Raw genomic sequence first — 27873 nt, 5'->3', positions numbered from 1 at the left:
AAAAAATATAAATTACAAGTTTTCTGCTAAATAAGTGAAAAACTGCTTTACCTTTTTAGCAGTTTCAAACTCCAGCCCTTCTAAAGCTTCCATAGCCAGCTCTTTCCAGTCAGTATCAGTTACTCCTAAACACGCAATTTGATAGGCTTCTTTAAACATTTTCCGTTCCAGATATTGATACATTGGTGCAGACTGAGGATTTCCATTAAAAAAAAAGTGTTTATCAGAAAGCATAATATGGAGACATGTTAGTGAAATTCTTTAGCTATACTGGAAAAAATAATCTAATCACAGTCATTACAAGGCTCAACAGAGAACACACATTTTAGTATAACAAACAGAATAATGTTCTGGGGAAACTACCATTGTATCTTTATACAAGCTGGGTTAATTATATTCCAAACTCATCCATCTTGAGTCTTCAGTTGCCAGCATGAGCATTACGAATAGGAATTCTCCTGAGCACGTTCACACAAGGAGCTTTTGTCACTGTAGAGGCAGAGCAAGGGCCCCGGGGGCTGGCTGTTTTCCAAGGCTCCAAGCAGGACAAGTGGCACAATGGCCCACCACAAAGCATCCCAGGCAATCTTCAAACACAACAGCTAGGTGGGTCACGAAGAAGTTAACTCCTCTGTGCTAACCCTCATGACAAGGCTGTTTTACCAAGACTGAGACTATTAAGCCCAAAAGCCACTGACCTCTTAAGGATCCATCTGCCCTAAAGGGAACTAGGGAGAGGGACTGTCAGCTGTCGAAGGCCGACAGACTGGCTGAGGCTCAGGGATGTGCCACTTCAGCATGGACCCGTGAAAGAACAGGGAACACTGCTGCTAGATTACCTTTAATTCTGGGCTTGCAATCAAGGAGAGTATGTATACTGATTTCTATGTTGTTGTTTTTTTTTCTTCTTAATCAATTTCTTTGAAAGTTGTATACTCTTTGGTACTCCCTCGCCCCAAAAAAGTATAGTTTTGAAAAAGCTGCCCCTGCTATTTTATAGCAATTTTGTGGCTACAGCATGCCAAAGCCAGATAAAAAGTGTACTAGGCCTAGTAGATACCATGGCTGTCAACCACTGTGGACAACCCAGAGCCTAATTAGGGGATCAGCATAGTGTCTCAGAGGAACAGGTAAGAGACTGTAGTGTGGGTACCCATTAATTTAATACAAGCACATGGCACTTCCACCTTCATCGACTTTCAGCTTCAAATTCTGCCCACGTTTGGGTGTGTAAATGAGTCAGAACCATTTTTTTTTTTTTTTAGTTTTGTTTCTTGGAATGTTTTAGCCTCTTCCATTGCCATCCACAAAATATTCCTTTCTGTATTGCGGAAAGGACTTCAAGCAGTCTCTAACTTATAAAGACTATACATGCACTAGACATTCAGACTAAAACGTATTGCTTAAATATTGCCTAAACATGTCTAGAGAAAGCAACAGTAAGACAGTATTTGATGTACTCATAGGAAAAATGAAATGACGACTTGAGGAATGTACATAGAAAAACTACAACAAAAATACAGAAAGAGGTTACACTGGAACCGTATCTTCAGCTTTACTTTTAAATTGAATGCATTTGCAAGGAAAGAGCGAGAAGGAGAAACAGCAATCATCAGCAGCAAAAATGAAGTTAGATTCATTAATGCCAAAAAAAAAAAAAAAAAAAAAAGGCATGCAAGATAACTCCAATAACGATGAGAGAAGTCTGAATTGCAATCATTTGGTTAATGGAATACTGGTAACTTTCAGAAAAGCTTCTTCACTTCTTAAACACTGATGTTTATTAAATGTAAAGCATGACTTAATGAGATTAAAGGATTACCTGTGGAACTTCAACAGCTGACATAGAAAAAATATGAAGACAGAAGATTTTGGAGCCATTGTATCCCACAACAAAGCCTTGAAGTTTTTGCTGATGGACAGGGAAGTTACTAGCTTTGATATTGAGGTAACCCCCTCCAGAAAAGCAGAGCATATCCTCACACTGTGCATTCCAAGCCACACTATTAGCATTGGGTTCCTAACGAGCAAAATAATGGATGATTACAACAGATACAATCACACCTTCTTTCCTAAGAAATATGTCTTTCAGCTAGAACACCTGACATATTATATATAGCCTGGGTATACACACACACACACACACTTACACTTTCATTATTTACATTTGTAATATTGTAAAGACTAGTATATTCCTAAGCAGATCTACAGGACATATTTTACATTTCAATAAACAGTTATAACTCTTTGCTGTGTATTCTGCTAATGATCTGTACTCTCAGACTGTAGGATATATAATATTTCACAATAATACACTGCTTGCTAGCTGTCACATTTAATTGATAATTTTTCTGCCTGTCACAGAGAGAAAGTTACAAATCCTATCTTTGTAGCACTTCATACTTTCTATCCCTTGTTCTCTGAAAACATTTCATCAACATTAAGGGACAAACCCTTAGAGTGGCTGTTAAACTGCCAGTAAGGAGAGAATTATCATTATTCATTTTATAGTCTGGGAATAAATGAGGAACAAAGAAGTTTAAGCTTTAATTCTGTTCTTACTGATGATAAAGCCAAAATACTCATTAACTTTAATACTTCAAAGGGAACTGGGACAGGGCTCTAAATTAACCTGGAAAGGTCACATTTTTAAGTGCTTTTTATGCAGCTGCTGCTCATACACACCTCCTGTATAATTCATTGTCCACTTTCTCCAGAAGGGTAGTTTTGATGGAGAAATAGATCACAACTAAATCCTACATTGTCTGATTAATGGTAACTGTATGAATTTCTGCACACCAACATTTCTTGGCATATTCTGCGATCCTTGTTTCTCCCACTTTTTTTTTTTCCCAATAAAAAAAGAATTTGAATTTTACCTGAAACAACAACTCTTTGGTATGAATATCATATACTAAGCAGGTATCATTTTCATCAACCACTGCCAGCTTGTTTCGGGATGCACTCATATCCAGACAACGCACAGCTGTGGATTGCTTCAACAGGACGATTGCAAAGACGTTATCGACAAATATCTTCAGAATCTGGACATATTTGAAATCAAAGTCAGTCCATGAAAATTTCCTAAAACCAGAAATAGCATAGCAGGTACCAACTCTAGTACTATACAAAGGATATGATTGCAACCTTTTCCCCCAAAGATAAACTGTGCATTAAAATCAAAGGGAATGCTTTCAGTTTGAGGTATCTTGAAAAAGTTTGTTTCCACAACATATTCTAGGTTTCAAGTCCATACAAATAAAACATATGCCATACATACTGGATTTTGTAACATTTCACTTGCTGAACAATTATATAAATAGAAAATGTTGGGAATGTGTATTATAGATAGAGAAGGGAAGGGATCTCTCGAATTCTTTCCTCATCCTGTTTTCTATATCACTTACCTCTGGGCTTCAGTTTGCAATTTTCAGCTAATTGGCTCGTTGAATAGACAAATGTCACTTCTAAAACATCCAAGCCTTCACAAGTGGTCACCAAGAGAAGTACACACACACACACACACACACACACACACACACACCCCCCGCAAAGAAAAAGGTTCTCTCAGTTCACTGACAACTCCATTTCTGTCAGCTGTTCCTAATAACATATAGACTTAGGACAAAGTCAAACATACTTGTATGAATTTTGTAATCATAGAATATGAAAGACGGAAGTAACTAGTTTTTAAACACAAGATGAGACTCTGCCAAATAATATTCTAAGTTCTAAATGAGTGTGCTGCTTCTAAGTTCTCCTCCAAAGAGCATAAACCAGATTTTATTTGCATTGAAAAAACCTATACCAGACATAACACATTACCTGACCATTCTTTAGACCAACTAAGAGGCCTTCTCTTCCTGGAGGTCCTCCAATTACTTTAATGTAACGAATAAGAGATTCCATCAGCCATTCTCGTTCTTTAATGCCACTAAATGAGAGGCACTGTAATCTTTTCTCCTGAAGACACAATAATATACAACATACTGAATGGAGGTAAAGAGAAAACTGTTGTTCCTTTGATATGCTGTATTTATATCTATGCTAATGTGTCTGCCTACTTTTTCACATAATAATGAGAATGTCAAAAGTCTTAGCTATTCAACACTATGAACTAAAAAGTGTGAATACTTTTTCTAGCGGTCTCTCCCTGCCCCCCCCCCCCAAAAAAAAAGATTCCCTAGATTTGGTACGAATTTATGAAATTCTCTACAGAGACTGTTTCACTGAGATATAGCCACTTGTGACATGCCACAGCTACTGCTTAAAATCATGTCAGCACTGCAGATTACAACACACTACACATCATATTGCCGAACAGTATAATCTATTACAGTTTTTTTTTCAAGGTACTAATCTTATTTTACTAGCTACTTGGACAATTGTCTTCAAGTCATGTTAATTGTCTTTAAGGTACATACCTGGCATAAAATAATGTGAGCTGAACATACAACCAGCAAGTTGCATTCAAATTTTTTTACTATTTTTTCCTTCACCCGATAATACATGTCTGAAGAATCATCCGAGAATAACTCATAAATCAAGATTTTCTCTGGCATCTGGATTGCTAATCTGTTTTTGTAGATTGCAATTTTCTTTACAAGCTCTCTGCCTTTTATTCTAACTAGAGAGAAAGAAATTTAAAACATAATATAGAGCTGACTGAAATTAAAATAACAGATACAAAAATCAAAAACTTACTTATTATACTAAAATCAAAACCTTCTAAAGCACCTCTAAATTTAAAAGCAGATTCCTGCTAGGATGTGTTTGTTGATTTGAATCACTGTGATCTACTATCCGTATAGTTAATCACAACTTATCATCCTCCATTATTTGTCAACAGCACATTCTGGAGCAATACTTTGATTCCTTGCAATAAAAAGCCAGTAAATATGAAGAAACAAAATTAACACAAACCCTTGAGGCTGTTAAGTAAGAAAAAAAAATCCTAGATATGATGTACAGTATTTTTATCTTATACTCTCAGAGATTAAAACCTTATCTTAAAAGCCGCTGCCCCTTCCAACGTCCTTTCAAATCCCCACACCTTTCATTAAGCTTGTCAGTGCTGATCCTCCAGAATCCAAGTCTGCATTCTCATCCTGCAAACAGTATTCCTCAATTTTACTGTCAATGTGACAGCAACCTGTCTGGTAAATGCAGCATATATTTCAAATGTTCTGATGGATATTAATTAAAATAATAATAATAATGAAGCTTTGACTTGTTCGAAAGTGCAAAGTTACCTTTTTGTTCAGTGATGAGATGTTGGACAATAACATCCGTCATGTTGTCTCTGTAAGCATATCGATCTTTATAAAGGCCATGAACTGTGCTGAAAATCAGCTGATAAAAGGATATTGTTCCATCTTGGCATCCCACCGCCTGAACAAAAGGAGAAAATACTTTTAGTTAATTGATACGCGTAGGTGAGAATCGGCAAAATGCGTAGTATTTATCTGAGCATTATGTTCCTTATCCTTGCATAATGTATAGGTTGATACCACGACAGCCTACTTGCACTACATCAGTGGTAAAACTGCTGTTGAACTTAACAGTGCAAAATGAGGATCGATCTTATCATAGACCATGTATATTTCCCTTAAAAAAAAAAAAAGCTATCTTTTAACATTTGTACCATGGCACAGACAGTACAGGATGCATCACAGTGGCATCATATGCACTTCTCCACTTTCCACAAGGAGTAATCCTAGAAACTCAGATATGAACATTTTCTTCCCATCATAGAATTATACATGGTCAACCTATTATGAATTATTAAAATGCAGCAAGTGCCTTGCCATCTGAAAGCAGGTGTTACATTAATTTACTGCCTTCTTGCAGCCTAGGTTCTACTCGCCCAGGATGTGTTTGATTTCAGGGTAAGCTTTAGGAGCTCACTAAACAATCCATAGATTTTGCTGCCTCAGTAAGGATACCTAGATTAGACAACTGAGCTTGAAATTTATGGACTTACCTTACACGACAAATTCGCTGTGAAAAAGTCAGTAAGAAGTACCTACTCACCACATAGTTGGAGTCTGGTTTAACTTTGCATGTCCACACCCAACTGCTTTGCTCTCCTATGGTACCAAGACGTACACCATCCTTTGTGAAGAGGGAAACTTGTTTATCTGAACCTCCCAGTAAAATATATTCTCCTTTAGTAAAATAGCTGACACAGCAAGGATCAAAATTGAGCATTCTGTCCTTTCCAATCTACAAGGGAAAATAAAAAGATCAAAAACAACAATAAAAGGATCATTTCATATTTTCCAGGGCAACAATAACAGGTGGAAAAAACACAAGGATCTCCTGAGTGGCACAATGCTGTCACTGACACCATCCTCCTCATTCCTCCAACCATGCACAACTTTTCAATACCCCAGAACCACTGACTATACTAAGATCCCCAAAGCTGTTCTAAATTACGCCCAAGTATCCTTCCAGTCCCAAATCAACCTACTCAGAATGAAAGCAATTCACACACATGCACCCCCATTAACTGATTGAAAGAAACATACAGAAGTTCTGTATGGGCCAGTAAACCATACTACAAAAGTCTGCAAAGTTGTAAGTTTAATACAAGAACTGGAAGACAGCAGCTCTGTTGCCATGAAAGAAACAAGAGCTAGAGGAAAATACAATTAGAAAACAGACTCAGAAAAGGTCTGGAAGTCAGAAAACATTTCATGTAGCTAATAAAGCAATAATATACAAGTGCTTTGTATGGAAAAGACAGAACAGAATCAGAAATACCCTGCCACTCCAAAACATACCTGCTTGCCACTAAGCTGATAAAAGGAAAGTTTTTGACCCCAGTCTGCCACAGCTAAAATATCGTTGTGTTCATCTCTAAGAAAAAAAAAGTTATACAGTAATTTTACAGTAAATTATTCATAAGTCTCTTAGAGTAATAGAATTAAGTAATAAGATAGCAGAATATATTTCACATTGCTTTTAAAAAGTCCATAAACTGAAAGGACAGCACATATACCTTGTCATTTAAAGCCAGAGAACAGCTTGGGGTACAAAATAAAATCAATCTCCTCCACAGGAGTAACTGCAAAGCTTGATGCATCGCTTCACATACAGCTATGTAACAGTGGGTACACTAAAGCTAATGATCCCTTAAAAAAACGAAGCATCTGGGCCCAGCTTCTGATCTTAGTTACAGTGATATAAAGCCACCATAACAAAGTCAATACAGCCGAGCAAGAGTGAACCATAATTATAAGACTGTAAGAGAGAACAAAATTTGCTCCTGGGAGAGCAGCAGCAGACTGAGGAAAGGCCCCAGGTCTCACATTTGTTAACTTTGGTACTCAGACACAATCTGTTCAGCTTGGGGCATAACACAGGAGCCACATTCTCCACAGCTTTTTACCCAGGAAGAGGGAAGACAGTAATCTGAACATTCTGCTGTAAATAATGCTTTGAGCCACAAGCTGAACAAAAAGGAAATGGATGAAAAAAAATAATGAAAAGCTAATTGTTTAACAAGCACCTTCTCTTTGCTCAATGAATGATGTATGCACCTGTGGGAAAAAAATAACGTGCAATCACATACTTAAGAATTATCCCATAATGAACACACATGAGCAGAATAAATTAAGACTGTACAGGCAACTGTTAATCCAGATTTTCCTAACTTCCGAATACCTGATTTTGTAAACTGGATAATACCCTTTCGCTTTGGTCCTTTTTATAAATTACTATTCTACATAATACAGATAGATAGGTTCCTTTGAAATTTCACTCACAAGTTGGAATCCCTAGGGCTCTCTTCTTCCTCATGCTCTTCTTCCTCTGTATCACTATACTGACTACTGCCAGGCCTGGATTTCAACACTGGTAACTCCTCTAAATAGCTGTGAACTGACTCCTCTTCATCCTCATTTGCTCTACTCCAAAAATTCTCCCACCTACTGCAATATCAATTGTTCATTCACATATTAGTTTGGGACAAAATTCCCTCTGAATTGAAGTACAAACTGCCACCCCCCATCCCCCTGTAACTCCCAGTCCAAACAGAAATCCAACAAAAAGAACAAAATAAAAGACATAAATGAGGTGTTTCTTGAGATCTAAGTAGAATTCATTCTCAGTTTTTACATTAATTTACATTAATTGAAGACTGGCAGCAAAGCCAAACCCCAATATATAATCACTAGACAAACATAACGTAGTTGCCATTAATCTGTTTCAGCAGGGATAAAAGTCAAGCCTTTCTACAATCAATAAGGCAAGGATTATCTATTCAGCATGAAAAGGAAGGATGAAATGATTTACCTGGATGGATTCCAACAAATTGACCATATTGGAGAAGAAGCACCCCCTGTACGCTCTATTTTAACTTTCTCTTCACCATTTTTATTTCTTATGCTGACAATGCCGTTGAACATCCCCAAAGCAAGGTATTGGCCATCATTTGTCCAGCTGATAAAACACACACATATTGAAGAGCAAACTACTAAAAACAAGCAGCAGGACTGTAGGATGGTACAGCCTACTCAAACAGGGATGATAGATTGAAATATATTTTTAAGAGGAAGTTCTGGGAGATAGCCAGTAATCCTACAGTTTGTTTATGCATCTAAATCCACATTTATGGCAACAGCATGCACTATAGCAAGAACATTTTATTATATACACACAAACAAAAAAAAGTAGAAATAAAAAAAATACTAAAGCTATCATCTGCTTGCAATTCTTGTATCATGTGCTAAGTAACACATACATTTTTTGATGACAGTGTTGGCAGTAGACCAAACTGTTTTAAAAAACACATTTAGAAGAGTGATCAGAAAAATGCATCAGGCTGGGACAGAAGAGACCTGCTTTCTATTCTTGTCTCTACTGTAGTTAGCAGGGTGACTACACAAATCATTGTACCCTTGCCTCAGGTTTCCCATAACATCTGCTTCTCCTGCAAAAACCACCAAGACGAAAGGCAAAAAGCACTATAGCCAGAAAGTATAACTGCTTTTCCTTCTAACTTCTTTTTATTGTTATTGCACAAGATGGCTAAACAGAGAGAGAAAGAGAGAAATCAAGTCACTTGCTCAAGACCAGAACACACCTCTGACAAACACTACCAAATCAAAACCAAAGCCATTGCTATAAACAAAATTTTCCCTCTGAGAAAACAAATTGCTTTTGATAAATAATAGTCATATTGCTACTGGAGCATCATAATTGCTTTTCAAGCATTATAATGCTGCCTTGCTGCTCAGTAACATTATGTACCTAAAGATGAGAATGGCAAGTTAGGAGAGCCTACCTCATACTACTGGTTACTGTCTCTGCATTTGTTTAACTATTTTATTTGAACTTGTTTCTCTTTCAGCTTGCATATTAGGGTTTGTAATGAAGCTAACTTAAATGACACAGGCAATCCTTAAAACTTACCTACAGCAAGTAATCTTACTGCTAGTTTTATGTTTGGAGACTGACTTCTGTTCAGGAGACCACAAACCTTCGTCAAAACAAACAAAAAACACAGTAAACTATAAGTAAGAGTTGATCAGCATTCAGATCAGAAACATACATTGACAGAAGACTCATTTTGGATTTCAGAGGGATCAAAATCTCACTCACTGCTAGAAGGATTATTTAAATAGATAGTATTTATCAATAAATGGAAAAAAAATCTGAATATCACAGAACAAGTCATGGAAAAGTCATGGTGAAATAAAGCACTGTGTTTTAATCTATGGCATCTCACTACATAGTCCTTTTCAACTGTGTTTAAGGGAGTTAAATAAATATCTAATGCTACTTTGTTAGGTAGCAGTATCTTTATACCTCATCTCTTCCGGATAAGAACTGTATTCATCTGTATTTAGCTTCACTCTTCAATTTAATTGAATTTACTGGTTTAATGGAAAAGTAAGAAGGAGAAGACATACCAAAATCACTGGAAGAGCAGGATGCCAACTGATGAGTAAGAGGATTGTATGAAACGCACTGTATAGAGTCATTATGCCTAGAATAAAGTTACAATCACATTTCAATAAATCATTCTTAAATGCCTCATTTTCTAACTTTCAGCAAGATAGCTGAAAGGCTTACCAGATGCCAGAAATAATTAGATCAGCTTATATTACATCAAATTAATCTGCAATTACTGTAACCTAGATCAATAATAAATTCAAAACCAACTGTCTTTAAATGGAGGATTTGGTGTGTTTCATCAAGATTAGCTAAAAATATAGGTAGACAGTGGTTTGTGAAATATTGTGAAATGTGATTAAAGGTTATAGCCAAATTCTAAAATAAGTATGACTGTATACTCCTAACTTCAACAATAATTGTACACACACAGTCAGAAACAGAATTTAAGACATAGCTTGAGAGATGACATATAAAACAAAGCCAAGAGGAAAGTCCCAGTCCTTATCTTTAGTTTGGTCTTTGAACTAGAATTATATTAATTTGGTTTACTACACAAGATCAGAATCATATTCTGTTTCATTCCCTCTCAAATACAGACATTCCCCAGTTCTCTGCCAGCCCTCTAAATTCATCAGACCTTTAGATTTCACACCCTCTTTCATGCCTTTAATTACTTCTCCTGCTTTTCACATACTTTGTTCTTCTCCTCTTCCCTCTCCTTATTCCCCGCTAGCCTTTTCTCTGACCCTAGTTAACCTTCTTCCACTTCTAACATCACTTATTCTTTGACAGCAGAAATTCATAACCAAAGTCTGTATTTGAGAGGCACAGAATTGAAAGGGATTACTTACGTATATTTCAGAATTCCTTCTAACTTTGAAGTCCAAATTATCACACTTTTATCTGCTGAGCCAGATGCAAAACGTTTGCCTAGGAATTAAATATAATTTAAGTCTCACACATTTAAGAATCACTTTCATTTCAAATATTCAACCAAAGAGGGAGCAAGAAAATCTTGAACTTCACAAGGCTCAAGTAATAAAGGGCCTAACATTGCAAGTGTCTTCACGTGGCTGTGCTTCTCCATCTACATGAAACTCCAATGGCCTTATTTTGTTATTCTGTCAGAGAACTCATCGTTAAACCCAGCAGTGCAAGTAGCCAGTCTTCCCAATGTTGTCAGTCACAAGTTGAAGACTTAGGTTACTAGTCCCAAGAGGAAAATGGTACATTTTCACAAGTATAACGTAAATATACTTGCACTTTTTGAAAGCACAGTATTTGACAGGAAGTCCTTACAGTCCACACAGAATGAGAGTCAGAGGCAATGAAAGACTTATAAGCAGAGTGAGCTCTGTCTGATCCTTCATCTAGACTCACTACAACCGGGAAGCTCTGAGAGAGAGGAACTGGTGAAGAAAAACCAGAGGCAGGAGGACTGCTAGAAAGAGGGACTTCTAGGGTAAGCCTTCTCCTCATGCTACCCCCACAAATACAAATTTAACTGCAGCTGAAGCAGAAGGGGAAGGGAAGCGGGGACTGCAGTTCTTGGATTAACATAACAGGTAACTTTAAATTACAGACGTGAAAATGCAGCACTTCCTTCTGCGTGTAGCATTTGTAATGCATTTCAAAACCCAATACTAAAAGATCATATGTGTTCAAAATACGATCACTAGAACCACCTTGATTACTTTATTTATCAATTTTCAACAACAAAGGGAAGAGGTTACATGCTCTACAAAGTAGAATAACAAAGACCCCCCAAATGATATTTACCATCTTTAGCATAAGCCACACAGTATACAGTGTCCTTATGTCCTTTCAAAGGCTGGATTAAGGTTCCATCAGAAGTATCATATACCTATATAAACAAAAATGAATATAAAACCTCAATCTCCCAATGAGCTACACAGGACTAAGGCCTAAAATTACAAAAAGTCAACAAGATTATGCACTTTTTTTGTGCTTGCTTTTTTGTGTACAATCCATGTCATTAGTTAGTTAGGACAGGACAAGAAAAAACATTTTAAAATGTAAGGGCACCCTTCCTTGAAGTAATGCTTCTCTTTCAACACTCAGAAGGAACGAATACTGAACACTAGTAAATTACATATACAAAAGACATGTCCAAACAGCACATTTGGCGTGCTTGTCTTACATCATCCCATTCTTTCCCTATCTGAGAATTATTTTTAATGGCCTGATGGCCTGGAAAGGGCCATCATTAAATACACCATGCTGTGAGCAGTGAAACTAATAAAGCCTGCTTTTGTGCAACTCTAACTTACAGCTGTGGAATCGTGCCATCCACCCACCCCCACAGCCTGCCCCACACGAGAGCTTTGCAAGAGACCATATGAGAACCTTGGTTCTGAGCTGGGTTAGCAGCAGGCAAGCAGATGCGCAGTGCTGGATAAAGCTCTAGTTGAATCTTCTCTCAATGCAGGGACATTAAGTGGGGTTTCTTCCCTCTTTTCAGAGGGATTTCCATGAAACTTGTAACAACACAGGGTTTGTATATCATTGCCACTACGGGAAATTTGGCTGAGTGTTAATGGGTTCAAAACCTCCGGGTGAGGTAAGGAAGGACAAGATGACACAAGTCGCATAAAGCTCATTACCCTTGGAAATAAAGCTTAAAAAAAATTGGTAAGAAACATCAAATAGCTTTGAAACACTTTACAGTTAAACCATATGAAAATATACATGTATTAGACTGAAGCAGTAGAGATAAGAGGATTTCTGATAGGTTCATACGCTCAAAGATTAATGCAGAAGAAATCATACCCCTACAGCTGTAACTGCAAGAGGGAAAAAAGGTGTCCTACCAGCAGTCTATTTCCAGCAGCAATTATCAGCTGAGTCCCATCCGGTTTGAATGCAAGATCATAAATACTACAGAAAGCAAACAAACAAACAAAAAAATCCACACAAGTTAGTAGGCAGAGGCTTAAATACTTAAAGCACCAAAGTTATACTTCCAAAGCACCAAATACATACTTCTAACTTTAAAAATCTCACGCAACAAAACCCCCTAGCTGCAAACGTCGGGGTACACCCGATTTCGGAGCAGCTTCCCCAAGGCGCACAGCCGGTGACGGCGGCCCCGCGGAGCGCCGGGCGGGCTGCAGGCCGTGGCCGGCCGGACGCGGGTGGAACCGGGGACCGGGGCCTGGGGACCGGGCCCCAGGCTCTTACCACTGCTCGGCCTTGTCGCGCCAGGTGAGCGCGGCCCGCATCGCCCCCCCGCCGCCGCCAGCGCCGCCGCCTGTTTACACCGGCAACCGCGGGCGCCCCTGGCAACGCGCATGCGCACGGGCTGCCGCAGCCGCCGAGGGGCGCGCGCATGCGCGGAGCGGCGCCGCGCGACGGGGCGGTGCTGCGCCCGCGCCCGCGCCCGCGCCCGCTCGGGGGCGTGGCCGCATGTGAGCTTTGGGGGGGGGAGCTGGGGGTCGTCACGTGGCCCGAGGCGCCTGCGGAATGGCGGCAGCGGAAGCGGGGGAGCGGGCGGTTGGTGGGTTGCCATGGCAGCGGGCGGGCCCTGCGCTCCTCCCCCCGCTCCGGTGGCGGCGGGACGTCGCCGGGGGTGGTGATGTCACCAGGCGGTGACGTCACGCGGGTGGCGGCGGGAACGCGGCGGGGGCCGCGATGGAGGCGGCGGCGCTCCCCGACCCCGGCCCCGACCCCGGCGCCGAGCGGGGCCCCTCGAACGAAGCCGCCGCTGCCGCGGGCGGCGGAGGCGCCCCGCGCGGGTGGGAGAGGATCGTGAAGCAACGGCGGTCCGGAAAAACAGCGGGGAAATACGATGTTTATTTCGTCAGGTAACGGTTGAGAGTGTGTCCTGTCCGACGGGGGGCCGGCACCGAGGTGCCCTCCCGCCGGTTGGTTCTGTGCCCATTGAAATCGGGGTAAGCTCTTCTTAAGTTTAGGCAAGCCTCTTCTTTTATCCCCCCTCATACTGATAAATGTATACACTCGTAAATAAAAATACGTGCGTGCTATGTACAGAGCTCATGAAGTGCTTAATACGTATAGTATTAGCTGTAAATTATTTGCATAAACCTTTTTTGATCAAGTCTCAGAAAGTTGTCCAGACATCATCCTGTCAACCGTTTCGTGTTGTTTTTTAAATACAAGGTAGTTTTTTTAAGTGAAGAGCAAGAGGGTGAAAAAGTCATCACTAATCGTTTACTTTTCTTTCATCCTACAGTCCTGAAGGACATAAACTAAGATCAAAAGGTGCACTTGTGGATTATTTTCGTAAAACTGGGGAGACAACTCTAAAACCAGAAGATTTTGATTTTACTGCACTGTCTCAGAGCAGTACCCGTTCAAGGGCCAAAAGATGCAGCACAAAAGCTGTGGTAACTATTTTAGAGAAAGAGGATTGTCAAAGTCAGGTGCAAGACCGCAGTGTACAAAACGGTGAAGAAGATAAAATTCATAAGGTTCAAACTGGAAATGAACAACTGGAAGATGTTTCTGGTACAACCACTTGTGGTAGTAAAGATTTGATCGTGGAAGAAATAAAACCAGAGGACTGTTTGAAAACCAAAAAAAAAGGGGCAGTTGGAAAAAGTGTTCAGAGTAAAAGAACTAGAAGGACCTCAGAAAAGAGAAATCCAGATAATACCCAACCCAAAAGACAGAGAAAAGTATGTAATAAACAAGAAAATGAGTGCATTCAAAACAAGAAATTCTGTAGAAAGAAGGACATGTGTGTCTCTAACAGTCAAGGGATAGATGACCAGAACACAGACCCTGTGGATGCTGGAAAAAGAAAAACTCTTTTAACAGAGAAATTACTGATTTCTGGATCACAGTCAGAAATACAGCTAGGATCAGTCACAACTCACTTAGAAAAGGAGTTGAAGAGCGTAGCTGAGCTGGAGTGTGTAGAGAAAAGTTTTAATGAAGCATCATCTGCAAAATCTGAGGAGAAAACTGATGAATTTGAAATAAGGAAGGATACAGATCAAGTAAATCCAGATAACCAGAATTTTAAATCCGACGCTGAAACAGATGCTAACATTTTGCAGCCTTGTGACAGGAAAATCTTCACAGAAGTTAAAATGCTGCAAGGTATCTATGTGTTTTTGAGTAGAGTGTTAGTCTAACTCTCTGCCAGGGGTATTCCTGAACTTTAGCAGAAAAGTATTCTGTTTCAGATCAACCTACTTTGTGCTTGGACATACTTCATCCATCCAAATGAAGAAGATCTGCATGTGCCTCAGTGGGAATCTGTCTCATTTCTTTATCCTGCAGCATTTAACTTAATGTAGATTTATTCACAACTGAAACTTACTCTATTGGTCTCTTCAGCTTTATGATATAATATAATAATGATCATTACCTTCCGTGCATAAGCTCTTCTCATGCTGCTGCACCACTGGTCAGTTTTTGATTCATGTAACAGCCTAGTTTTAGCTTGTTTCATATGATAGTAGTTTGTAGAGAACATTTAAACCTTGACTGTAGCTGAACGTGTTTCCTCAGGCTGTTGCAAAGTAATGGTTTCTCTTATGAAGATACTTCATAGAGCTGAAATACAGGAGTACCGGGGTGAATCCAAAGTATATTTACATTCTACACACCTACTAGAAATCCTTGTATTCCCATCACAACATAAAGAGGAAATAGTATATGAAACCTAAAAGCAAAATATTTTATGTTTTTTTTCTTTTTAATTGTGACAGAAATAATGCTAAAGTATTATTTCTTTACAGAAGAGTCTATTCCACGAACACAGGTGGAAAGGAGGAAAACGAGTCCGTATTTTTCAAGTAAATACTGTAAAGAAGGTATAATATTCTTTAGGGAAAGAAATTCTATTTTATGCAGGGAGGAATACGATGGCTCAAGATCAAGTAATGTTATGGAAAATTTCTTGCAGTTTTAGGCCTGCTCAAGTATAGCTGTGCTCTGTGGCATCAGAGAGCTAGGCTTAGTGCAAAAGTGCTGATCTTGTCCCATTTTAAACCTTGGTGGTTTGTATCTTGCAAACAACTATTATGTCTAATATGAATGAATCGGCAGCTCTTTCAGCAACTGTAAGAGGATGGATTGAGTGGGCTTTGGGAAGGTTCTTTACAGACCACTAAGGTGTTTTTTCTGTCAAGGGGAAACCCTCTACTCTGTGGCTACTGCTCTGTACTTCAAAAAGAAGGTGAAGATAGCTGTGAAGGGCCCCTCTTCTCTGAAAATACATATACCCTTGAAACACAGTGCCACAGATATAGGCAGCCTTCACTCTTATTGTAGACTGTGCCAGGGACACACAGTCCCTTGCAGTTTTGTAAAAGAGAGCGAGTGAATTGCCAATGTGCTGTCCACATACGTGCCCCCACAAAGATGAATCTGCTCTGAAAGTTCTTCCTTTTTCTAATTATTTTCTTTTAAATAGATTAATCCGTCCTTTACTGCCCAGTAACTTTTCCCATATTGCCTTTGTGTACAGCTCCAAGCCCACCTAGAAGGAAGGCCTTCAGAAAGTGGACTCCTCCACGTTCTCCTTTTAACTTGGTCCAAGAAACTCTTTTCCATGATCCATGGAAACTCCTCATTGCAACCATATTTCTCAATAAGACTTCAGGTAAACAGTAATACAATTTTGTGCTGTGTAAATGTTGGGGTGCTGTTGTCATAGGGTCAGAACAGCTGCCAAAATTTATGGCATTAATGAAAGATTAAATGCATTTTAGCTTGTGTTAATGTAAAAAAAAAAATGTAAATCCTAAGTCAGCAAAAGTTCACTTCCAAAAACACACATAGATAATTGCAAAAGAGAATTACCTGCACAGTCTTCTTTTCACAGTGATTTCTTTGGCTAGGTAAGATGGCAATTCCTGTGCTCTGGGAGTTCCTTAAGAAATACCCTTCTCCTGAAATAGCGAGAACTGCAGACTGGAAAGAAATGTCAGAGCTGCTCAGACCTCTTGGCCTCTATGAACTCAGAGCAAAAACTATAATCAAGTTTTCAGGTAAATTTTCCTTAGTATGGTTGTAGAATGGTCTAAATTATATTAGCAAAGAAACATCATTGTTTTCAAACAGTGCTCTGTGGCCTTTTCCTTCAGTTTGGCAAATACTTGTGCAGCTTTGGGATGCATTGGTCCTATGTGTGTAAAGCTGTCCATCCTACTGCCTTAACTGAGAATAAAATAACATACATAATGAGTTCTGCAAGAGACTTTCATTTAGGAGAATTCTTTGATCGGAAAAAGTTAATTAATGTCTCCAAGACTGATTCAGCATTTTCCAAGATGGCTTTGCTTTGGTTCGTATCAGATGACCTCCAGAAGTCCCTTCCAGCCTATGAGTCTATGATACTTTCTGTACTTCATACTTAAAATAAAAGCATTCCTCTGTGGATTCTGAGGAGAGAGGTTTATTTAAATTCACCCACAGTGAATTCACCCACAAACAGATTTGTTTGAAAGATGTTTTGTGACTCCACAGGGATTCTTCACCTACTTTAGCTAGGAAATAGCTAAAACTTGTACTGTTTTTCATTTAAAATGTTCTAAAATAGACGTCTGAGACAATAACAGAGAATCAGGATTTTGTCTAGACTTGCTTTCTGTGATCCACTTGTCTGTACATACTGAAGTATGTGACTGTATGTTCTAGATGAATATCTGACCAAGCAGTGGAGGTACCCCATTGAACTGCACGGAATTGGAAAATATGGAAACGACTCCTACAGAATCTTCTGTGTCAATGAATGGAAAGAGGTATGTGATGCTGCCATTCTTGCAGGGCTTGATCCAAAACATGCTCAAAGCAGTGGGAGTCTGTCTTTTGGCTTTGTTGGACTTTTACAGATGTAATCACTCAGATTAAATAAAATTATAGCAAATTTTCATCTTCAATTAATTGAATTTACAGAATGTGCCTTTTAAGAGTCTGATCCTGTAAATCAAGACTCATGTCACCTTGATTTTTCTGTAATTTTCTATTTTTCACTATTTTTTATTTCCTTAATGTGGGGGTGAGATTCTCTTCCCTGCTCTAGCTAAAAATTGGGTTCCGTATATTTAATGTCAGCAAGAGCCTGTCATTCCCTCTGAGATCTGATTTCACTGGATCCTCGCTATGCATCGTTCCTTTCATTGCAGAAAATTGTGAGGGGCGGTTAAAGGATCATTTTGCTGTCTGGCACATGACTTTCTTCCTAGTTTGTGAAGGCATTGTTTCATGGCCGTCCAAACATTATACTCTTTAGTTTATGTATGCAGAGAGTTACCTGTGTAATGTGTGGCATCATATTTCGCTAATACCTGTGAGCTTTAAAAAGGTTCTGAGCTGGGAGGGGAAATGTCTTACATATATGCTTTAGAACTGTAAAGTATTTTAAGTGAAGACATTTTAGTAAATGTTAAATGCTTTAATTATGTTTTAGGTGCAGCCACAGGATCACAAGTTAAATGTATATCATGCATGGCTCTGGGAAAATCATGAGAAATTAAGTATAGATTGAAAAAAAAACCAGTTAATACAACCTCGTCTTGTATTTACCAACTTGCTATCTGTATGAAGTGGATATCCTTAAAGTGTTGTTCTGATCATCAAGTTCTTAATCTAAATATTTGTGTAACATATCAAACTCAGGTAATCATTGTAATAAAATGACGATTAAAGGATTTAAATTTTAAATAAATGTATCCAAATTTTTGTAGCGTCTGTTCTTTTAAAGCTGCACACACTTAACTTTGCATCTCATCACAGTTATAATGGATTATAGGTAACATCACGCTTCCTAACCAAAGAAAGAACTTTAAGTGTTTATTTTGTATTTGTTTTGTTAAAAACAAGTTGCTTTATCACACGCAACTTATTGCTCTATTTTCCATTGTGAAATGTGACAGATTTTTGGTTCCTTCTGATCGACTTGTGACTGGACGACTCCATTGAAATAAAAATGAGAAAGCAGGCTCTGTGTTTGTAGTACAGAGAGTCAAAACGATGGTTGCTGTCTTTTTTTAAAGATGCCTTTTGCAGTAATCATCTTTCTGAACATCAGGTGTGCTTTAAGGTCAGTGTTTCTGAAAGCACATTTACCATTACAAACAGTGATCAGCAAGCATGAAGAGAACATGTGAATGTTGTACCCAGGGTGGATCAGGGCCGTGTGGGTGAATGCAAGGCAGCTAGGAGCCAGTGCATACATCAGCTGCTGTGTTAAAAAAAATCACTCCTGCTTTAATCTCTGTGTCTCAGATGAGCACTGAAGCAGAGTTACAGAGAAATAAGATAGGGAAAAGCGCTAGGGTTTAACAGTGCTCTCCCGAGCTGGAGCAGAGGCTGCGGATGCTTTGGACGGTTCCCTGTGCGCGGCCGAGTGTAGTGAGCGACCCCCGGCTGCGACTCGCACCACCTTCGCGGGTGCTATAGGTAAACGTGACAAATCGTAACGACCACTCTAACTGGGTTGCATAAATTCCAATTTAATAGAATAATTGAGCAAGTCACAAGTAAGCAAAACAGCGCTGGGCGGCCGGGGAGTCTCTGCTCCACCAACGGCGCGCAAAATTCCCCCGCTCACAGTCTCCTTACATGCGGCTCTAGTTCCGGGTATACGCGGCACTTCCTGTAACTTCTGCGGTTGCGCCGACTGTTGCTAGGGGGTCTTCTGCAGCGGGGATGAAGGCTGCAGTCTTCCTCTGCGTTGCGGGTGGTGACCTTCAGGCCGCGTGCGCACATTTCACAATACAGTTCTACAATATTATCATATTAGGCAATCCAAACTAACATTGCAGTTTCAGTTCTCACATAGGCACCCGGTCTTTTCTTAAAAAAAAAAAAAAACACTTCCTGGTTTGATATAACAAATTTCTCATATTACAATCCCCCCTTTTTGTTTTGGTCCCTTTTAATTTGTTCATCAAACCGGACAACAGCTTCTTGTGCTAGGGAGAGCATAGGGTTATGCTCACTCTCGTCTTTACTTGGTTGTTCATATTGACTCTTTATCAATAGCAGGTGTGCGGCTTCAAGTCTACTTTTTACTAAGTTAATTATTTTATTTACTATACACAGTCCAAAGGTCAACACAAGTACTAATAAAGCCAATGGACCCGCGATTGTAGACAATAGGGTTGTTAGCCAGGGAGAATGACTGAACCATGATTCATACCACCCTTGTTGGGCTTCTCTTTCTTTTTTGCGTCTTTCAAGACCTTCTCTCAGTTTCGCCATAGTATCCCTGACAACTCCTGTATGATCTGCATAAAAACAACATTCTTCTCCTAGGGCTGCACACAATCCTCCCTGTTGCAAAAATAAGAGGTCCATCCCTCTTCTGTTCTGTAACACTACTTCTGATAGCGATGTCAACGATTTTTCTAAGGCTGTAATGGGTTTTTCTATTCGTTCCAAGTCTTCATCTACAGCCGCCCGTAGGGTGCTAAGGCTTTGCTGTTGCTTCACTAGGGAGGAAATTCCAGTTTCTGCTCCCACTGCCCCAAGGTCTAGTAAGGTGGCTATAGTAACAGAGGTAAATGGTTCTCTTTTTACTCGTACCGGGAGAGGGGTTTCCCAATGGTCATACATCACATTTTCTGGATGGTATAAGATTTTTGGAACTATTTCTACTTGTATGCAATACTCTCGGGACTCATTAAGTACCCTTAAGGAGACACAGGGAGTCAGGCCTGTTTTTGAGCATATCCATCTAGTTCCTTTGGTGGGAATAACCCATCCATTTTCAGGGGTGTGGTTTTGCAATGATATAGATCCACACAGCTTTTTCTTTGATTTGGGCACTTTGCCAATACACATTCCTATTCCTGTAACTTGTTCCATGGTCAATCCCTTCTTATCTTCCCATTGACAATGTGAGGCGGAATCATCGCTTAAGGTATATGTCATATTTATTCCTATTGCTTCATAAAAAGGGGGTCTTATGTCATAGCATAGCCAGCAATGGGCAGTTATATTAGGTTTTGTGGCATTTAGTGCTTTGTAGGTTGCTTGCACAACCTTCCACAGGGGATTATCTACATTATCTGTGGTTTCACTTTCTGGGATTATAACAGTGCTATTCAGGGCGGAGTAATTCATGGGAATACTTGTTGAATTAATGATTGTGCCCGTTGGTTTGATTCTCAATTTTACTCCCTTAATAATTAGATTAGGCCCTATTGCTTGAGGAGTAGGTCGCACACTTTCTTTCTTTATGAAAATTAATCCACCTCTATCGGTTCCGGACTCCCAGTACCGGACTCCCCAGGTCTTTCCCAAAAACCATCCTGGGTCTTCTGGACGGTTGATATTTATCACTAAATGTTTACAAGTTCCCAGGGGGGTATAGTGGGGATTTCCCCGATACCCCAGCTGGAAATCCTCTTTAGGGGGGGTACACCCAGAAGGCCCCCATTTTACTGATAAAAACTTATCTGGCCCTGCTCCTGGAGTCCAATCAGAGGCTATAGTTTCACATCCCCAATAAGCACAATAATAAGAGTTTGGGTAGTTACAGTATCCTCGCCCAGGATTAGAACTAGGACAAAAGTAAAACCCTTTCCCGAGCTCTTTTCGACTCTGACATGGCTCAATGGGTACCAATTCACACAAGGTAGGTGTGAATGTAGGGCTCCCGGGTACACTTTGTACTTGGATCACTGTTTGATCTTCCCACCTTATTAATGACCATTTAAAGGGTTGGTGTACATTATGTTCCCCTTTGATTTGTCTTCCTAATAAGCCCAGCACAATCATCTTCCAGAGGAGTAGTGGACCCATGGCTTGGTTAACGGATATTTTACGAACCCTTAATGCCTTGGAGGGGCGATCTGTGATGCCAAGTGTCTCTGGGACTTTGAAGAGTCTGGGTCTTACAATTTTAGGTATTCCTGCTTAGGAGGTGGCTTATCGGCCTCGATCCCCACAAGTTCTATGTGTCTCTGCCTCCCCTGCCTACTCTTTTGCTTCAGAGCAGCAGGGTGTACCGTCTTCTCGGCAGCAGCCGTATTCTTCAGGGGAACCTCCTATATGAGCTTTTTGGATTTTTAAAAGCTTCCCAGTTCTCAAGAGTGACACTCAACATACAGCACAGTCCGCCTATAATTGGTGTTTTCAATTTTAGTTTTATGTGATCGGGGTGGTTGGCGTGGGTACAACCTTTCTCTAGTTGTACTCCCTTAGCAAAAGCTTCCCACCATTCTACCGATCTTTTCTTAAGATCTTTTAATGTCCCATAAGTCAATTTGTCGTAACAAGGGCGGCAAATGCCGCTAGGGAGATACCCGTACTAACAATGAGTCCACTACTTCCCTTTACAAACCCTACATGCATCACACAAAGGGATAACAAATACAATGTGGGGTTTTACCAAATGTGGTCTCACTTATCGAGGTTTCTAGGTTTCTTCTTAAAGGTTACTTTTAAATTGTTCAGGTTTCCAAAGGCTTCCCACGATGATTCTGAGATCGGTCCTTTAATTCTGCTCGCATGTGTCCATCCTCGCTCTGCGGTACAAATAGCAGTGTCTGTGGTAAGCAAGACAAGAAAAGGTCCCTCCCAGTGGGGAGTCAAGGACGTGTCTTTCCAGGTTTTAATTAAAACTTTGTCTCCAGGGTTAACTTGGTGAATGGCTACATCTAGTGGAGGTCTCTGTACTATTAGTCCTTTCTTTGTCAATTCTTGTCTTCTCTTCATAAGCTCTGTAATATATTTAATAATCTCTCTTCTACTTTAGGATGTTCTTTTGGTATTTCTAAATCGTATGGCATCCCATATAACATTTCAAAAGGGGAGACTCCTGTGTCAGTTCTGGGCTGAGTTCGTATATTCAACAAAGCTAAAGGTAAACACTTGATCCAATTCATCTGGGTTTCCATCATTAGCTTCGTTAACTGTTTTTTTATTTCCCCATTCATCCTTTCTACCTTTCCCGAACTTTGAGGATGCCAAGGAGTGTGATACTCCCACCTGATTCCTAAGGGATCTAATGTTTCTTTAATGACTTTGGATGTGAAATGTGGTCCCCTGTCTGAGTCTATGACCAATACATTCCCATACCGGGGTATAATATTTTCTAACAATATCTTGGCTACCGATTTCGCAGTTGCTCGGGCTACGGGAAAGACTTCTACAAAGTAAGTTAAATGATCTACTATAACTAATAGGTATTTATACCTGCCCACCTTTGGGAGTTCTGTAAAGTCAACCTGTATTTTCTCAAACGGCCTCTTGGCTGTTGATCGTCCCCCTGGGACTTTTTCTCTGAGGTGCTGCTTGTTAACCTTCTGACAGGTCAAACATTCTCCCACTAGTCTTTTTGCTATGTCATATATTCCAATGCACATATACTCGGTTCCAAACTGGTCTACTAATGCTTGCACTCCCCAATGAGTCTGTCGGTGGAATTCTTTCATGATTCTCCAAGCCACGCCTTTGGATACAATTTCTCTATCATCGGGCAGCACTCATTTACCTTCTTTTTCTATGGCTCCTATTTGTCGTAATTTATCTATTTCCTGTTTAGTAAAACTCATCCTGGTATCTAGCTTATCTTGGCCCTCTTTTCCTTCAGACAATAGGTGTAAAGCTGCCTTTTTTGCTTCTTCATCTGCTAGATTATTTCCCCTTATGTGGTAAGATGTGCCTTTTTGATGGCCCCTAACGTGTACTACTGCAATTCTCCGGGGTTCCCGCAATTCTTCCCTTGAGAATTAATCAGTCCTCTTTCTTCCCATATTTTCCCAAATGTATGTACCACTCCATAAGCGTATTTAGAGTCGGTGTATATAGTCCCTATTTTGCCTTTTAAAATTTCTAAGGCTCTAAAAATCGCATACAACTCACAAGCCTGGGCCGACCAAGTTTCGTCTAGGGGCCCTGATTCTATTAACTCTAGAGACTTCCCATCTACAATAGCGTACCCTGATTTGCGTTTTCCTTCAACTACGCGGGAGGATCCATCCACAAAGAATTTAGTCCCCTCTGGTAACTCTTCTTCTTCTAAATCTTCCCTTATTTTAGTTTGGTATTCTATTAGATGTATACAATCATGTCTTAATTGACCACTGGGTTCCCCATACAGGAACTGGGCTGGATTCTGCAAGCTTGTAGTCTCAATTTCCAACTTTGGAGAATGGATTAAAATGCCCTCGTATTTTAATAGCCTGGCATCGGTTATCCATTTTTCAGCTTTTTGTTGTAGTACTCCTCGTATATTATGAGGGGTATATACTTTTAATTCTCCTCCAAAGGTTATCTTTTTAGCCTCTTCTACTAATAAGGCTGTAGCTACAATGGCTTGTAGGCAAGTGGGCCATCCCCGACTGACGGGGTCTAACAATTTTGAAAAATACCCTATAGGTTTCTTTTTCCCTGCCCATTCCTGTGTTAGGACTCCAAAGGCTGTCCCTTCCTGTGTACTGATAAACATGTAGAACGGTCTCTTAATATCTGGTAAACTCAAAACAGGTGCATTCACCAAGTCGGACTTCAAATCTTCGAGGCTTTGATCATCGGTTTGAGTCCATTTTATTAGCCCATCTGCTATTAGTTTTTGATATAAAAATTTTACTTTATTGCTATAATTTTCAATCCATTGTCTGCAATACCCTAATAACCCCAGCAATTGTCGGACCTGTCTTTTGCTCTTCGGGGGTCTTATTGACAGTATACCATTTAGCCTCAGGTGACAGCTGACTAAGTATGGTATAGGGGTTAGCTACAATTGGGAACCTGGTAATTGTTCTTTTGTTTATTTCTCTTAAATCTTGTACCAATCTATAAGTACCATCTGACTTCTTTACGGGTAGTATGGGGGTATTATGGGGAGACATACAAGGCTCCAGCAACTTTTGATTTATTAGCCTCTGGATTACTGGTCGGAGTCCTTGCCTCCCTTCCTGTGACATTGGATATTGCTTGACTCTAACAGGGATTTCTGGATTCCGTATATTCACTTCAAAGGGAGCAATATCTAGTTTCCCTACTGATTCTGGGGTATACCAAACTTCAGGGTTGATTTTGGCCTCATCTTCAATAGTAAGGGTGCATAATTTTATAACTAATTCTTGATTCTTCACTTCTAAATTGACTCTTAATTCCACCATCATATCTCGGCCCAATAAATTATATTCAGCTTCGGGAACTAATAAAAAGGGTCCAACACTTAATCTAGAGTCTGATTCTATTTCCACATTTTTAATTACTGGGACCTTAAAGGGTTCTCCCTTAGCTCCTATCACTTGTAATTTCTCTGGGGATGGTTTACACCCCCAGGGTACCGTTTGGACAGTAGATCTTTCTGCCCCAGAATCTACAAGGAATTCTACTTCTTGTCGCTGGGGACCCAATTTCAATTTTATCAAGGGCTCGGTTCCTTTATGAGTCCCCAGCAGATAGAGCCCCTGACCCCCCTAATCTTCTTGGAACATTTGCTCATCCTGCATTCGCTTCCTACAATTCCTCTTCAGATGCCCTTTCTTCTGGCAATAAAAACACTCAACCTGCCTCAAGTCCCTCGTCACAACTTCTCTGGGTTGTTCTTCTTGGTGAGGTGGCTTTCTTTTAGGTCTGTTATATGACCTAGGGGGTTGTGCCTGGATTCCTCTCTGTCCTTCTCGGACTGCTGCCACCAGAATCTTTGCCTGCCGCCAACGGGTTTCCTCTTCCCTTCGCACATGCACCTTCTGAGCTTCCCTCAGCAATTCATCCAGTCCTCTATCTTGCCAACCATCTAACTTTTCTAGCTTTCTTCTGATATCTGGAAAGGCCTTTGCTACAAACTGTGTTTTCAATAGAGCCTGTCCCCCAGGGGTACTGGGGTCTACCCCGGAATAAAGTTGCAGATTTTTCCTAAGTCTCCCGAGCCATTCTGTTGGTGTCTCATCCTTCTTTTGTTGTTCCATGAAGGCCTTATTAATATTTTGCCCCCTGGGAACAGATTCCCTGATTCCCTGAACTATTATGGCTCTCAGATCGGACATATGTGTCCGATGCTCAGCATTCTGATTGTCCCAGTCCGGCCGTTGGGTGGGCCATTTGATATCTGCTGCGGGACCCTGTTGGTGTTGTTGATCCCAAATCCGCATCCCGGCCCTACGGATCATTTCCCTTTCTTCCACTGTAAATAATATGCTTAAGATGGATTGTAATTCCTCCCATGTATAAAGGCTAGGACCTAAAAACTGATCTAATTTCTCAGCCACCCCTAAAGGGTCTTCTAATAAATTCCCCATCTCTTTCTTAAAATCCCGTACGTCCCCTGAACTCAGGGGCATGGACACAAATCCCATCCCTGGTTGTGGTCCTCCCATGGGGAGTTCTCGCAAGGGGTACAGCTGGTCAGGTCGCCCACCTCCCCTCGTTTGACTCCTCGTGACCCTTCAGGTTTCTTCTGGGGAACTAGGAGGGTCTAGATCCCGGTCTGGGGTCGTTGGAGAGGGGCTACGAGGAGGGGCTGGTGTTGGGTTTTGAGCCGGAGCTGAGGGAATATGGGGGGGGGGAGGAGAAACGGGAAGTTCCTCCAGTATTTTGCTTTTCTTCTTCGAACCCTTCTCTTTCAGGGTAAATATCATGGTCCGGGTATCTGGTCTTATCCGTAAACTAGCATACTCACTCTCTTCTAAACTAAAGGGCTCCTTTGAATTCACATATATATTTAGGGCCTGACATATCCAATTTTCAAAAGACCCATATATTGGCCAATAAAGGTGGTCTCTTCTAATCTGCTTCCCACCCCATACTTGCATGCAGTAATGTACTATTTTCTCTCGACTTTTGCCTTTCCTGGAGGACCAATCGTCCCAATGCTTAATCATTAGTCCTAAAGGGCTATCGGGCGGTATATCTGGTAACCGTACTATAAAGCCCTCTATGGGATCAGAAGACTTGCTCTTTTTCTGTCCCATCTTCCGGAGCACACACGCACACACGCTCAATCGCTCCCCTAGGTCGTGGCCCACGCCCTCGCGGGCAATGGGAACCGCACTACTGTAGGGTCCACACTTGCTTCGTCCCCTGGGGACATCTCACTCAGACGTGCTCTGGGTATCCCACCCCAACTGAACGGAACCACTTACCAATACTTACTCAATCCTGAGTCTTCGTTCGGATCTTCGTGCACAAAGTTTACGGGGTACTGCAGTTCTTTTGCTTACTTGTCCGATTTAGGGTTCGGAAGTACAAGTTGTGGTAGGGGAACTACCCACTCAAGGGCCATCCGAAGATGGGGCGCCTCCCCTGAGTCAGAGTCCCGAACCAGGGAAACCTACATCCGAGTCACGGCACCAAAATTGTTATAGGTAAACGTGACAAATCGTAACGACCACTCTAACTGGGTTGCATAAATTCCAATTTAATAGAATAATTGAGCAAGTCACAAGTAAGCAAAACAGCGCTGGGCGGCCGGGGAGTCTCTGCTCCACCAACGGCGCGCAAAATTCCCCCGCTCACAGTCTCCTTACATGCGGCTCTAGTTCCGGGTATACGCGGCACTTCCTGTAACTTCTGCGGTTGCGCCGACTGTTGCTAGGGGGTCTTCTGCAGCGGGGATGAAGGCTGCAGTCTTCCTCTGCGTTGCGGGTGGTGACCTTCAGGCCGCGTGCGCACATTTCACAATACAGTTCTACAATATTATCATATTAGGCAATCCAAACTAACATTGCAGTTTCAGTTCTCACATAGGCACCCGGTCTTTTCTTTAAAAAAAAAAAACAAACACACTTCCTGGTTTGATATAACAAATTTCTCATATTACAGCGGGTGTCTCGTCACGAGCGACGGGCTCCTGTGGGAACAGCTGAGGGACAGCAGTAAACTCGGCGGCTCCCGCCGCAGCCCCGAGGAGCGCCCGCTGCCCGCAGCGCTGCCGCTCGGCCCTCAGCGACGGCCGACTAAAGGAAATGGCGACGCCGGAGCCCGCCGCGCCCCGCCCCCGCCCCCGCCAGCGCCGCGCCGCGCCGCCGGCCAATCAGCGCCGCGTTGCCATGGCTGCCGCGGCGGGTGCCC

The 27873-nt window shown here is 41.0% G+C and overlaps 2 protein-coding genes and 1 long non-coding RNA gene across 12 annotated transcripts in view; 1 reads left to right on the top strand and 2 right to left on the bottom strand.

The window, feature by feature from the left end:
• IFT122 (intraflagellar transport 122) overlaps window positions 1-27873 on the bottom strand; it is a 97144-nt gene that overhangs the window by 19603 nt on the left and 49668 nt on the right. For 2 of the 6 annotated variants that reach the window (XR_010885408.1, XM_067303550.1), the window contains exons 1-16: window positions 13105-13159; window positions 12735-12801; window positions 11683-11767; window positions 10755-10833; window positions 9918-9994; window positions 9418-9484; window positions 8299-8445; window positions 7770-7934; window positions 6786-6861; window positions 6034-6225; window positions 5253-5391; window positions 4425-4627; window positions 3826-3963; window positions 2880-3044; window positions 1823-2020; window positions 52-192 (exon numbers count right to left, since the gene is read on the bottom strand). Coding sequence is in view for 5 of the 6 variants with exons in the window: in XM_067303550.1 (XP_067159651.1) it covers window positions 52-192; window positions 1823-2020; window positions 2880-3044; window positions 3826-3963; window positions 4425-4627; window positions 5253-5391; window positions 6034-6225; window positions 6786-6861; window positions 7770-7934; window positions 8299-8445; window positions 9418-9484; window positions 9918-9994; window positions 10755-10833; window positions 11683-11767; window positions 12735-12801; window positions 13105-13145 (1980 nt within the window). In the remaining variant the exon portion in view is untranslated. Of the gene's footprint in view, window positions 1-51; window positions 193-1822; window positions 2021-2879; window positions 3045-3825; window positions 3964-4424; window positions 4628-5252; window positions 5392-6033; window positions 6226-6785; window positions 6862-7769; window positions 7935-8298; window positions 8446-9417; window positions 9485-9917; window positions 9995-10754; window positions 10834-11682; window positions 11768-12270; window positions 12282-12693; window positions 12714-12734; window positions 12802-13104; window positions 13160-27873 lie in introns of those variants that run through there. The other 4 variants (XM_067303551.1, XM_067303552.1, XM_067303553.1 and 1 more) reach the window with 4 other exon arrangements.
• On the top strand, window positions 13460-18579 carry MBD4 (methyl-CpG binding domain 4, DNA glycosylase). Of its 5 annotated transcripts, none has more exons than XM_067303545.1 (7): window positions 13499-13727; window positions 14117-14988; window positions 15633-15689; window positions 16364-16498; window positions 16737-16886; window positions 17536-17639; window positions 18308-18579. In XM_067303545.1, the coding sequence occupies exons 1-7, from the start codon at window positions 13555-13557 to the stop codon at window positions 18383-18385; spliced, it is 1569 nt and encodes a 522-aa protein (XP_067159646.1). In that variant the 5' UTR covers window positions 13499-13554; the 3' UTR covers window positions 18386-18579. The 5 variants fall into 5 exon arrangements, with proteins under 5 accessions (XP_067159650.1, XP_067159649.1, XP_067159646.1 ...); XM_013954916.2 differs by having other exon boundaries at window positions 15633-15707; XM_067303548.1 differs by lacking the exon at window positions 16737-16886 and having other exon boundaries at window positions 13493-13727; window positions 15633-15707.
• On the bottom strand, window positions 19333-27790 carry LOC136993181 (uncharacterized). Its single transcript, XR_010885407.1, has 2 exons — window positions 26946-27790; window positions 19333-22373 (listed from the first exon to the last, which is right to left on the bottom strand). It is a non-coding gene; the product is annotated as an uncharacterized lncRNA (long non-coding RNA).

The sequence above is a fragment of the Apteryx mantelli genome, chromosome 12 (assembly GCF_036417845.1).
Source record: "Apteryx mantelli isolate bAptMan1 chromosome 12, bAptMan1.hap1, whole genome shotgun sequence".
Classification (NCBI taxonomy): Eukaryota; Metazoa; Chordata; class Aves; order Apterygiformes; family Apterygidae; genus Apteryx; species Apteryx mantelli.
The sequence above is the reverse complement of the archived record's forward strand: the minus strand, read 5'-3'. Positions and strand labels throughout refer to the sequence as shown.

Excerpts from the sequence above, each read along its gene's own strand:
- MBD4 (XM_013954916.2), top strand. The coding sequence starts at position 13,555 with ATGGAGGCGGCGGCGCTCCCCGACCCCGGCCCCGACCCCGGCGCCGAG. Across the intron at positions 13,728-14,116 it reads TACGATGTTTATTTCGTCAG|TCCTGAAGGACATAAACTAA; the intron begins GTAACGGTTGAG and ends TTCATCCTACAG. Across the intron at positions 17,640-18,307 it reads GTGTCAATGAATGGAAAGAG|GTGCAGCCACAGGATCACAA; the intron begins GTATGTGATGCT and ends ATTATGTTTTAG.